The sequence below is a fragment of the Psammomys obesus genome, unplaced genomic scaffold, assembly GCF_907164565.1.
Source record: "Psammomys obesus unplaced genomic scaffold, mPsaObe1.curated_primary_1811, whole genome shotgun sequence".
In the NCBI taxonomy this organism is placed as follows: domain Eukaryota; kingdom Metazoa; phylum Chordata; class Mammalia; order Rodentia; family Muridae; genus Psammomys; species Psammomys obesus.
This window is the reverse complement of record NW_026585687.1, coordinates 2930821-2943787: the sequence shown is the minus strand read 5'-3', so window position 1 is coordinate 2943787 and position 12967 is coordinate 2930821. Positions and strand designations below refer to the sequence as shown.

The 12967-nt window shown below is 35.9% G+C and overlaps 1 protein-coding gene across 3 annotated transcripts in view; it reads left to right on the top strand.

Moving 5' to 3' along the window:
- Window positions 1–12967, top strand: part of Atrx (ATRX chromatin remodeler) — a 157812-nt gene that overhangs the window by 82119 nt on the left and 62726 nt on the right. For all 3 annotated transcript variants that reach the window (XM_055592594.1, XM_055592586.1, XM_055592578.1), the window contains 5 exons: window positions 1083–1216; window positions 1639–1812; window positions 4608–4701; window positions 6344–6446; window positions 8227–8451. In XM_055592594.1, the coding sequence (XP_055448569.1) occupies window positions 1083–1216; window positions 1639–1812; window positions 4608–4701; window positions 6344–6446; window positions 8227–8451 (730 nt within the window). The remainder of the gene's footprint in view (window positions 1–1082; window positions 1217–1638; window positions 1813–4607; window positions 4702–6343; window positions 6447–8226; window positions 8452–12967) is intronic.

Below are 12967 nucleotides of genomic sequence, written 5' to 3'. Positions count from 1 at the left end.
CAGGGATATATAGTGATACTCTGTCTCAAAACAAACAACCCCCCCCCAAGAAACCCCAGAAAAACCCAACAAAACTTCCATAATCTCAACAATATCATTGTCACTGAATTGTTCAGTCTTGATTGTCGAATGGATGTTTATCTCATAAATGTTAAATCATGGCAAGCTGTTAGAATCTTGCCAGCTTTTTTGTGAGCTTTTTCTCTCAGGTTTTTTTTTTTATTAATTACTATGATTTATGAATTTATGGCAAAAGGACTTACTGCTTTCATTTTACACATTCAGATAATTTTCTTTAGTGCAGTCTTGAAAATTTCATAGGAGTGTACTTTCAGGTTATTAGTAAAAGTTGTGTTTTCTCATTAAGCAATTATTTTTTTTTATTAGCAAAGTAATTGAGAAGCATCTTGAGAAATTGTGTGAGTGAAGCTATTGTATATTTTTTCTGAAACTTAAAATTCATTTATGTTAATTTGTGTTCTTTTACCATGTAACAAGTAGTACTCATATCCCTTCCCTGCCCCAACTTGACTATTTCTAACGATTGATGGTTGCTTCAGTACTTAATATTATCATGTTACTTTGTATGGTTAACCTAGTTATGAAAAAAAGTGAAATTAAGGTCCAAGTATATTATCCTGTAGTTGGAGATGCTGTCTCCTATTAGAGAGTGGTTTGTTATACATTGTATTTTTTTTTCCTGAGAATTCTTTCTTCTGTTCTTCTATCTTGGAATGCCATTTGGATAAGTGAATTTACTGTTGTTACCCTATCTCCCCATGGTAGTTACTGGAGAATGGCAGCATCAACTTTTAATTGGTCAAAACAATTAATAAAGTGAACCTCTAAGAGCTTTCAGTATAGTACAGAATTTTATGGAATTGAAGAATAATCAGTATAGTAAACCATTTTAAAGGGTGTTCATTGGTAGCTTGTGTTAAAACATGGTTTCTGCTAGTCTCTTAATTGCATATAAAGTCTATTCATGACATTTATTACTATTTTGAGATTTTGTTTTAATTGGCTGTACTTTACCCCCAATACAGTTTTTTATTGTTTTGTTTTTGTTTTTTCCTCTAAAGAATTGCCAAGAAGATGCTTTTAGAAGAAATTAAAGCCAATCTTTCCTCTGATGAGGATGGATCTTCAGATGATGAACCTGAAGGAGAGAAAAAAAGAACTGGTAAACAGAGTGAAGAAACACCAGAAGATGATGGTGAGCTATCCGAATAGAAGTTATATATTGGATTTGTAGTTTAATTTCTTAGCCATTTAGACTGTGAAGAATATCTGACCAAGAAATCTCAGTTAAGTGTAGTTCAGGTTTTAAGAAATGTTTAGGACTTCATTATCACAACTTCTTTGAGTGTCTTATTGATAATTGTATAAATTTTAAGAAAAACCTTTTATACTTTAAGATGGTATGTACTGGTGATGGTTATTCCATATTCAGTAAGGCTGATAAATGATTACCTGTTTTAACCAGTGATACTAAGGTGCACATCTTACTGATACCAAGGAGCTTTCCCTTAAATTATGGAAATTGTGAATAGACAGAATAGTTGTTTTTTTTTTTAAAGCCTTTGAAAGAAAGTTCATTGTAGAATGTTTTATTAATGTATCTTTTTTATTTAAAAGCACCAAATCAAGTCAATTCAGAATCAGATTCAGATTCTGAAGAATCTAAGAAGCCAAGATACAGACATAGGCTTTTGAGGTATAAACTGTCAGTGAGTGATGGAGAATCTGGAGAAGAAAAAAAGACAAAGCCTAAAGAGCATAAAGAAGCCAAAGGAAGAAATAGAAGGAAGGGTAAGACATTTTAATTCTCAGTGTAAAGAAAACACTGGTTTTGTGAATGTGTTCTAGTATTGAAATTGTAGTATATCTGCTCAGACACTTTAAAACACTGCTCCTAAGAGAGTACAGTACATTGCTAAGAAAGAATTTAAAGTACGACAGTCATACAGTGTTTGAAACTGGTAGTCATCATATATTTTTAAGGTGATGAAGAGAAGTGAATTGACTTAATAAGTAAAATATTTTTAAAGACCATATAGATAATGTAAGATTGCATAAAAGTGCAAGTAGCCAAGGTGATTTCCTATGAAAAGATGACAGCACATATAACTAATTTGGGTAGATTTTTTTTAGTTAATATGTAAAACAACACAAGTTTTCTTTGTATTGGAAATTCATGTCCTCTGTTTGTTATTTTTTTCTTTTTTTAAGACAGGGTCTTGTCCTATAGCCCAGTCTGGCATCAAATTGATGATCGTTATTTAGCCTTCTGAGTACTGGGATTATGTTTTATGCCACTCTGCTCTGCTGCAGTTTAGGAAATTACCTGTGTCTAGCACCACATTAAGTATTATGGATACAAAAATGAATATAGAAACAATTGGTATAATAGATTTTAATTTGGATATCTGAGTATATATGTGACTAACATGAAGGAGGATATATAAAATCAGGCTACATTGTTTGAAATGAAATAAACCAGGCAGAGAAAAACAAGTACTGCACATTCTTATGTGGAAGCTAAAGTTTTGATGTCATAAAGTTGAAAGTAGAATAGTGGTAATGAGAGGTTAGAAAGGAGAGAGTGGAAAAAGCATAAAGGGAAGCTGGTTAACAAGTGTCAAATATTTACAGTGATCTGATTATACTATTATACTATATATTTTATAAAGATCTAAAAGAGAGGAGGTTGAAGGTTTCTAGCACAAATAAATGCTAAATAAATGCTTACAAAGACAAAATTATGAATTGCTTTGATTTGATCATTTTGTATCATGTTGGAGTCTGTTCTTTCTATGTGTGTCCATCGTTGTTTGAACACTGCTCTACTTTACTTTCTGTCTGTGTTTTATGATCCAAGCTCATTTTACTTTTCTTTCCCCATGTGCCCTGGCCAAAAAGATTGGCCTTCTAGAATTCCACTGCTTCTGTTATGACAGTTGTGATGAAGAAATGAAAGAGAAACAGCACTTGAAGTGCCCTTTACACTCTGGTCACAATATCTGATCTCATGTTTGGCCCCAGTGCATGACAAGGAAACTGTGATGGTTTTGCAATCCACAGTCTTTGTGGCTTTGCAAGTCAGCTTATCTTCCGTGCCCAACCAGTGTGTCTTGATGGTTTCTAATGGTGTGATGAACGCCATGATTAAAAAACAAGTTGGGCAAGAAAGGGTTTATTTTATCCTGTATCTCTCAGGGTACTTCTATCACTGAGGGAAGCTGGGCGGTGAACCTGGAGGCAGGAACTCAAGCAGAGGCCATAGAGAAATGTTTACTGGCTTATTCCTCATGGGTTGCAACATGGACTTGCTGCAACTCAGGACTGTCTGCCCAGTTGCATCACTTTCTGCAATGGGTTGATTCTCCCTTCCCCAATTAGTCATTAATTAAAAAAAAAAAAAAGCCCTCCCGACTTGCTCAAGGACCAATTTTGCTTGCTCATAGGACATTTTCTCAGTTGAGGTTCCCTCTTCTCAAGTGACTCTCACTTGGGTCATGTCAACAAAAAACAAACAAACAAAAAACTAAACAGGACAAGAAGACAGAGGAAGAAAATGACCCACAACACTTAACTGCTGTTATTTCCTATGTCTTCCTCTAATTACAGAGGAATCATTATTTAGATCTTGATTTTACCCACCAATCTGCCTGCTATTGCTTTCCTTTTAGAGTCCTTAGTCATTGCTCTCTGTGTCCTGGACATGGTTTTTAATCATCCTAATTGGCAGAGATTTATAATCACTTTTTTTCATGTTGAGTAGCCTACTTTTCTTGTTTTGACTAGCCGAACTTTTCATTAATTTACCTTTGGTTATCACTTACATATTTTATGTATGGCTAGTTATCATTTTGTTAATCCAAATATACTACCAAATAAATGCATTTTAATGTAGAAGTATAATTTTAAAATTATGCCTGGAACAAATTTCACTCTTACAAATATAGATTTAGTATATACCATATCTACTATGGTTGGTACCAGAAATGCTTTGGTTTAGTGTTTTCTTTCTTTAAATATTGGTATGTACATAATTAGAGATCTTGAGGAAGGGACCCATGTCATAATACAGACTTCATTCATGTGTCATCTGCACCTCATGTATATAGCTCAAAGGTAGTTTTATGCAGTATTCCTAGTGCACCCATATTTTGACAGCAACTTAGCACAGCGGTTTAGATCGATGTTTTTACTCATGGAGTATATTGATTCCTACAGGCTTCAGATTTGGGAGCATTTCACGTTTACTGATCAAGGATGTTCAGCCTCTGCCATTTGAATCATGAAATTTATATCTTTTTTTGAGACAGGATTTCTCTGTGTAGCTCTGCATATCCTGGATCTTGCTCTATAGACCAGGCTGTCCTCAAACACAGAGATCCACCTGCATCTGCCTCCTGAGTGCTTGGATTAATGGGGTGTGTTACCATGGTGGCCTTGAATGGTACATCTTATACAATATGTATTTATATATGTACTCCTGATAATTCTCTAATGTTTAAAGGTGAAGTTACTTAGTGGATTTTATTTCTTTTGAAAAATTATTTAGTAAATCATGTTTTGTTTTTTTTTTTTTTAAATTTAAGTGAGCAGTGAAGATTCAGAAGACACTGACTTTCAGGAATCAGGAGTTAGTGAAGAGGTCAGTGAATCTGAGGATGAACAGCGACCTAGAACAAGGTCAGTCTTCTACTGTTTTTTTTTTTTTTTTCTTTTTCTTTGTTTGTCTTGCTTTATTTTTCAGTGTTAGAAATTGAGCCAATGGAAATGGCCCAGTAAGTAAGGCTGCCCACTGGTAAGCCTGATATCCTCAAGGTGTTCCCTAGGACCTCGCATGGTAGAAGGAGAGATCCAAATCCTACCAGTTGTTCACTGATCTCTGCATATTTGCTGTGCCCCTCTCCCTCTTCATAATGTTAGGAATTAACCTGTATACTTTCAAATTGTGCTACAATTGCAAAGAAAGTTAAGTGAATATAATATATGATATTTTGATTTGAAATTAATTGTTAAAAGAGGAAGAGGGGCTAGTGAGAAAGCTCACTGGGTAAAGATACTTGCTGATTAGTCTGATCTCTGGGACTAAATTGATATAAAGACAGAACTGATTCTTGCATGTTCTTTAAGTGCCACACATGGCCTGGCACAGGTATGTGTGCCTGCGTGTTCATGCACACTCACACATACAAATAGATGAAAGAGGAAATCAGGAGGAAAAGGATGGGGAGTGAATTTGGTCTAAGTACATGATATGCTTGAATAAAAATGTCTCTGAAATCTATCACATTGTATAAATGAATATATATTAATGAAAATTAACAAAAAGTTGTTATACCTACCTGGTCTATATAGTGCCAATGATTGAACCCAGGGCTCTGTGTCTTCTCAGCAAAAACTGGTAATTGAGATACAGGCAGAGACCTGCCTCTTTTTCTCTTCTTCTTTTCTTCCCTCCTTTTATTCCTTCCCTCCTTTTCCCTTTCTTTCTCCTTCGCTCCCTCCCTCCCTTTTTTCTTTCTTTCTTTCTTCTTCTTTTTTTTTTTTTTTTTTTTAGTTTAATGTAATTCAGGCTGCTGGCCTTGAACTTACTTTGTAGCCATGGATGACCTTGAATTTTTGGGTTTTTGTTTTTGAGACAGGGTTTTTCTGTATAACCACCCTGCCTGTCCTGAACCTCGATTTGTAGAACATGCTGGCCTCAAAATTACAGAAATCAACCTGCCTCTACCTCCTGCATGCTAGGATTAAAAGCATGTATCACCACTGCCTGGTAATGTTTTGTTGTTTCGTTTTCATTTGCCTCTACCTCCTGCATGCTGGGATTAAAAGCATGTATCACCACTGCCTGGTAATGTTTTGTTGTTTCGTTTTCATTTTGATTTTTTTTTTTAACCTTGAACTTTCCTTTCTCTTATTTTCACCTTTTGGGTACTGAGATGACAGGTGTTTACCACCATGCCCAGTTTACCCTGTGGTAGGGATTGGACCTATACAACCTAAACTATTTTCCCAACCTTTCAACATTGCTTTTTTTTTTTAATTGCTTGATTTTGTAGTTCTGGGAATGAAACCCATGGTCTTATGCACATGCTACTCCATGGAGCAGTTCCTAAAAAGGACAGTGTTATTAACACTACTAAGCTATACATTTAGAAATGTTTAAGGTGGTAAATGTTTTAAAATAATGACATGGTGTATATCTGTATGTGCTGCTCAGTGCTATGGCATATGGGCAGGATACATAGTATTACCAAAGTAATAAAACAATCATTGGAGGAAACTTGACTGGAACATTTAATTTTAGATTTACAATTTTCTTCAGGTCTGCAAAGAAAGCAGAATTGGAAGAAAATCAGCGGAGTTATAAACAGAAAAAGAAAAGACGACGCATTAAGGTTCAAGAGGATTCATCCAGTGAAAATAAGGCAATAATGGCATTTATTGTTTGAATGAGTTATAATTGACACACTTAATAATAGTAACTTCACTATTTTCTCTTTGAATTTTATTCAGTAATTGCATTTTATTTTCTTATTTAAATTTTACACTTGCGGAAAGAATTTTTTTATTTTTTTCTTTAGCAAAGAATTTTAATTTTTTCCTTTAGGAAGAAAGTTTATAATTGAGTTTTAATGCATTATTATATTCATGTTTAAAAGATTACAATATAATACAAATATAATGTTTATATGCATCAGAAAATTATAAACTTCATGTGGCTACATTTATTTTTTCCACTTTTTAAATTGAAAATAGTATTTTTTTTTTTACACACAATATATTCTGATTTTTGTTTCCTTTTTTGAGACAGGGTGTTACTATGTAGTTCTGGCTGTCCTGTAACTCAGTCCAGCTGAGATAGGGTTCATGTAGCACAGCTTGGCCTTGAACTAACTCTGTACCTGAGGCTATCTTTAAATTCCTGCTCCTCCTGTCTCAGCCTCTTGAGTGCTAATATAACAGGTACGTGCCTTGAGAGTCTTTTTTTTTTTTTTTTAATGTGTGGTGCTGGTTATTGAGTATAGGGCCTCAGTCATATTAGGTAAGTGCCCTACAGATGAGACAACCCCCTAGCTAAGAAGGGTTCACTTTTTTAAACACCAGCTTTGGAAACATGTTACTTAGTGGCCTCAGTTTCTTTCACAAACAGACACTCCAGACTCATTGGATTTTTTTAAAACATTCCCAAACACTTACTTATATTTGTGCATGCATGCATGCCTGTTTGGCTTTATGCCATGAGTGCACAGGTATCCAAGGAGGCCAAAAGAGGGCAATGGATCTCCTGGAACTGGGTAATAGGCCACTGTGAGCCACTGGATGTGGGGGTGCTAGGAACTGAATCAGGCCCTCTGAAAGAGCAGCAAGCATTCTTAACCACTGAGCCATCTCTTTAGACCAAGATCCACTGAACTTTGTCATTTTCTGTCTATTCTTTAGCCCCTGGTGGGCCCTATTTTATGAATTTGATATTTTTAAGAACCTTGTACATAAAATATTTGTGTTTTTCTTTCTAGTTCATTTCATTGATAAATTGTTTTCACGTTTAATTCATATTGTAGCATGTATCAGCATTTTATTTTTGCTTCTAGATAAACCACTGCATATGTTTAACTAAATACATTGTTTATTCATGAATCTGTTGATGGGCATGGCTTATTTTCTTGTAATTGTTTTGGGTCATGCAATTATGAACATGACTGTTCAGATGTTTTTGCTCCTGATTTTAGTTGGCTGTATGTATACAAGTTGTAATTGCTGGGTCATACAGTAAGTATATGTTAACTTCTTCAAGGATTTTCACATACTTTTTCTTTATTGTTTACATTATTTAGTATTCTTAAAAGCCCTGTACCACCTCACAGTTTCTCTGACATTTAGTATTTTATATTTTCTTTATTCAATAACAGCAGTTACAATGAGTATGAAATGGTATGTTATTAAGGTATTGGATTTTATTTTGCATTGTCCTGTCAGTTTGGACATCTTTTCATGTTCTTATTAGCCACTGTATACATTTTTAAAATAAATACTTGTTTAATTCATTTGCTCTGATTTTTTTCTTTGTTAATGTTTATTTGAGTTTTTATTCAACACTTTATTTTTAGATATAATTAATAAATATTTTCTTCTTGTTGCATTACATAATACAACATGGAGTGAATTAATTAGAACAATTTTACTGTGTGTGTTTAAATTTTGCAGAGCCATTCTGAAGAAGAAAAAAAGGAAGATGATGATGAGGACGAGGATGAAGAGGAAGAAGATGAAAATGATGATTCTAAGTCACCTGGAAAAGGCAGAAAGAAAATTCGGAAGATTCTTAAAGATGATAAACTAAGAACAGAAACACAGAATGCCCTTAAAGAAGAGGAAGAGAGGCGAAAACGGATTGCAGAGAGGGAACGTGAAAGAGAGAAATTAAGAGAAGTAAACAATTTCAATTTGATATATAACATTTCAGTTTTGATTTGTAACTTTCATAGACATGTGTAACAGGTGCATGACGTTTTTTAATAGTTGAATATTTTAATAAACTACAGATTTCTAGGTAAAATTGTTTTACACCAGTGGTAATATGCTGTGCTTATTACTTTTGTATACTTAGGTACCTGGAAACACTTGAGACTCTTGTATGTTTACCAGAATTATTGTAGTATAATGGCATGTGCCGTGATGTACATGTGGCTATCGGAGGACACTTTGTGATGGTTTTCTCTTTTTGCTTCTTTGTGAGTCCTGGGGACTCTTACTCAGTTGTTAGGCATGTGTAGAGAGTACCTTTATCTGTTGAGCCATCTTGCCAGCCCTGAAATTGATTTATTATATTTATAAAAGCGTTGTTTTAAAATATAATTTTATTATAGATGTATGTCTGAATGTGGATTTGTTTCATATGTATGGGTGGTTGTCCATTAAGGCCCAAAGATGGTTTCAGATCTGCTGGAATTCTAGTGCTTGGAGTTACAGGGGTAGAGCTGCCAGACTAGGAACTGAATGCTTTTCCTCTACACAATCAGTCATCTCTCCATTATCCCAACTTTATTAAGATAAACAGTGCCAGGCTTGTTTGATGTATTTACTTAGTTTTAGATTATTTTGGGATGGTTCCCAGAAATGGTATCATCATCTACGAATAGTTCATACTATAACACGTGTCCTTACAAAGATAAGGATCTTTTAAAAATTACTACAAGATCGTATTACATGTTATTCCTTAAAGTAGTAGGATTTTGAGTAATTTTTTTTTAAAGTTGTGTTGCTTTGCATTTTCATGATTCTCATTTTTCTGTGTTGTGGCCTGACTGTTTCGTGGGATGGATACCCTTGTTGCCTTTTAAATGGGTCTTTGTGAGTGCCCTTCTCTGGTGAGCTCATTCCTTAGTAACACTCAGAGCCCAGAGTAATGGCAATACCAAATTAAATCAGATACAGGAATACATTTAAAATCTGTTACAGCCACTAGCTGTGGTGGTATACACCTTTAATCCCAACACTCAGGAGGCAGAGGCAGGTGGATCTCTGAATTCAGGGCCAAGCTGGTCTACAGAGTGAATTCCAGGACAGCCAGGGCAACACAGAGAAACCCTGCCTCAAAACCAACCAACCAACCAAACAAAAAAACATTCTTTTTAAGCCAAGTACCACTTTACGATGAACCGCAGGAAAAAAATAGAAAAAAAAATAATGAATTAGAGTAAATTATGAAGTTAAAAAATAATGTAAAAGTAATATTAATGAATAAATTTAATAATAGAAAGAGTGAGAGAAAGGGACAAAGAAAACTTACTATATGAAGGAAATGAACATTCCATTTTTAAATAGCAGTTGCTGCTAATGGCCATAGTGAGCTTTTTGCTGTGCCCTGGTTAAGTTCTTACTCCAGTGACCCGTTCCTGTATGCATGCAGGGCTGGCAAAGGTCCAAGATGAAGAGTGCTCCTTTTGTGTGCTCTATTTCCTGTTTGAATAAGAGCCTGGGGGAAGCACGCAGAGCATCAAGATTTATGGTAGAGGGGAGTACCCACATTCCCTGCTACTTTGCATACTGGTCTCAGTGGTTTCAGATCTGCCCAGTAGAAGAGGTTGCAGACATCTAGGGCTTTCTCCCCATATATGAAAACGTTAGCATGTACTTAATCTATTTCAAGAAGACAAATTTATTATTGTCTTGCAATTATTGGAGAACTTCGGAGTGACTTAGCTTCATGTGACTCTGCTGGATCCTCTGCTCAGTGTTTCACTAAATTTAAGAAATTAACCAGAGCTGTACTCTCATCTAAGAGTATTATTTTTCTAATACTTGTTTTACAGAACTTTTCAGCTTTTTGCAGTTAGAATATTTAAACCTTATCTACTAGAGGGTTCTCTCCACCACATGCCATTTTGTGGCCCATAGGAAAGCATTTCAGTCTTTTAAATGGTTTTGATTTAAGTCAGAACCATTTAGGAGAATATGTTTTGATTAAGTCTGAGTCAAATGATGATTAGTCAGATCTGGGAACAATATCACATGGTATTTATAGGTCTTAGCCACACTCAAGGAGGACAAATTATACAGGGTGTTTATAACAAATGGCAAGAATCCTGGTGCCATTTTAATATTCTGCATACCATAACATGCAAGCAATCCAGGCATTTAAGAAATTACACTATTTTTAGTGGCTTTTCCCTATGATATGACCTTTATCATCTATGGGAGGACATAATGAATGAATTTTTAGTGTATGCTGAATCTTTAATGTATGTTGCTTTATTTATTTTCCATTGTACACGTGAGGGCTCTTGAAACAATTTGCTTATTTTCAAGTATAGAACTAAAAGCTAAGAAAATTTACATAGCATAATAAAATGGAATTTTGACCTAAATATCTACTGTAGTTACGCTCAACTGTAATATTTTTCCGGTATTATTTTTGGTGTATTTATCAGTATCCATATACTTCTTTGCAATCCTGTGATTCATTTTGCAATTTTCAGATTTGATAACATTATTTAAAGAGAATGTGACCTTTTATTTACAAAATTACGTAGTCCTTTAGGGTTCCTTCAGAATCATTCCTGAGCTAGAAGCATTCAGGAGTGGGAGAGAGAGAGAGGTGGATTGTCAGTTTAAGGCTTTTAATTTTTATTTTCCAAAGACACAGTCTCATGTAGTATAGCTTGGCCATGAACTCAAAATATAGCTTAGTCTGTCCATGATCTCTTGATTCTCCTGTCTTCTGCCAAGTAGGAGGAATATAGGTTTGTGTCACCATGCCTGGCACTGTTTTTCCCTGTTCTGCCGGGGCCTGGATATTGGCTGGGGGCCTGGAACTTGGCTTCTAGACAGAGGAAGGGGGTTTCCATTTCTCTCATGGGTTGCTAGAGCATGTTAGCATGAGGCCTGAATGTGCTAAGTTGGGTATAGAAAAGGTTTTCCACTGACTGTTAGTTTAGCTCTTTTAGAATGAGGTCATGGTGGCAATAGAAGCTTGGGCATTCCAAAGTCTATGGCAGATACCAAAGTGTTACACCTCTTGGTAAAGCTGCTGTGCTGAGCACAGAGCTAAGACAGAGGTGTGAGCCAAGGCCCATGCCTGGTCGGCTTCCAGCCAAGACACAGGCCTGATGAGGCCCAGTGGGCTGGAGGGCAGGCCTGATGAGGCAAAATGATGACTCTCAGATGGTCTTGAAGCGAGAAAGCTCAAACCTTTATTAAACCATAGGCAGAGAGAGGCATTTCGAGGGTGAATGTGTTTGATTTGCTGAGGTTACGGAGTCAGGGATACTTAACGGCAATATCACAAGAAGAAAAATACAATACTTAATTAACCTATAGGAGAGTGAATGTGTTTGATTCACTAGGGTTAGGGAGTCAGGGATATTTAAATGGTCCTATCACAAGAAAGAAAATATAGTACTTAATTATTCTGTGGTGGTGGATCTCCAAGTACAATTGAAGGTCACTGTAGGACTGAACTCCTTAGCAGGGTGTGGTGTGTCTAGGCATTCCTAGGTGTTGGCTAGTGCAGTTTCCTTATCAGGGGAAGGATCTGACCTGTAATCTGACCTCCTTACAAAACCTAGAATCACCCAGATTAGGGGAGACTAAAATGTTTGCTGAGAAAAAGGAGTTTATCATCATAGAGCGAATGCAAATGATTGGTTGTCTGGAGATGACCGACTTCAACCTTATCCAGCAGAGCTCCACATGGCACTTAAAAAGTTTTGTTTTCTATGTTAGCGATTTGAACCTAGGGCCTGGCCAATGTTTGGCAATGTCTCTACTACCAAACCACACCCCACCTTGACAATTTTTATATCAAGAGTCTTGGGGGGGTTTTGTTTGTTTGTTTGTTTGTTTGTTTTTTTTTTGCATTGAAGAGTAAAACTATTCACATAAACATTTCTTTTGTTAAAACACCATTGGTTTATCTTAATACCATGTACTGTATGGAAGCAATTCTTTAGGTCTATTCCTTAGGTCTGTAGTCCTTTAGGAACTATTTCTTAGTTCCTATCTATAAAATGTGAATTAGGATTAGCAAGTATATACACATACTTGTGCTTGCATGTATGTGTTGTTATTATTGTTAGTGTATGTGTATTTGTGTATGTAAGGGGCATATGTATGTAGAGGCCAGAATTCAACTTTGAGTGTAATTCCTCAGGAACCATCAACCTTACTTTTGAGATAGAGACTCTCCAGTGACTTGGAGTTAGCAGACTTGGGCTATGCTGCCTGGGACTGAGTCATAGGAATGTGCCTTCCTCTGCCTTTACAAGGGCAGGTTTGCTTCTTTCCACCTTTTCTCCGCCTCTCCAGCCTTCCAGCCAGCCCTCCAGCCACCCTGCCCTCCTGTCTGTCTCTCCTTCCTTCCTTCCTTCCTTCCTTCCTTCCTTCCTTCCTTCCTTCCTTCCTTCCTTCCTTCCTTCCTTCCTTCCTTCCTTCCTTCCTTCCTTCC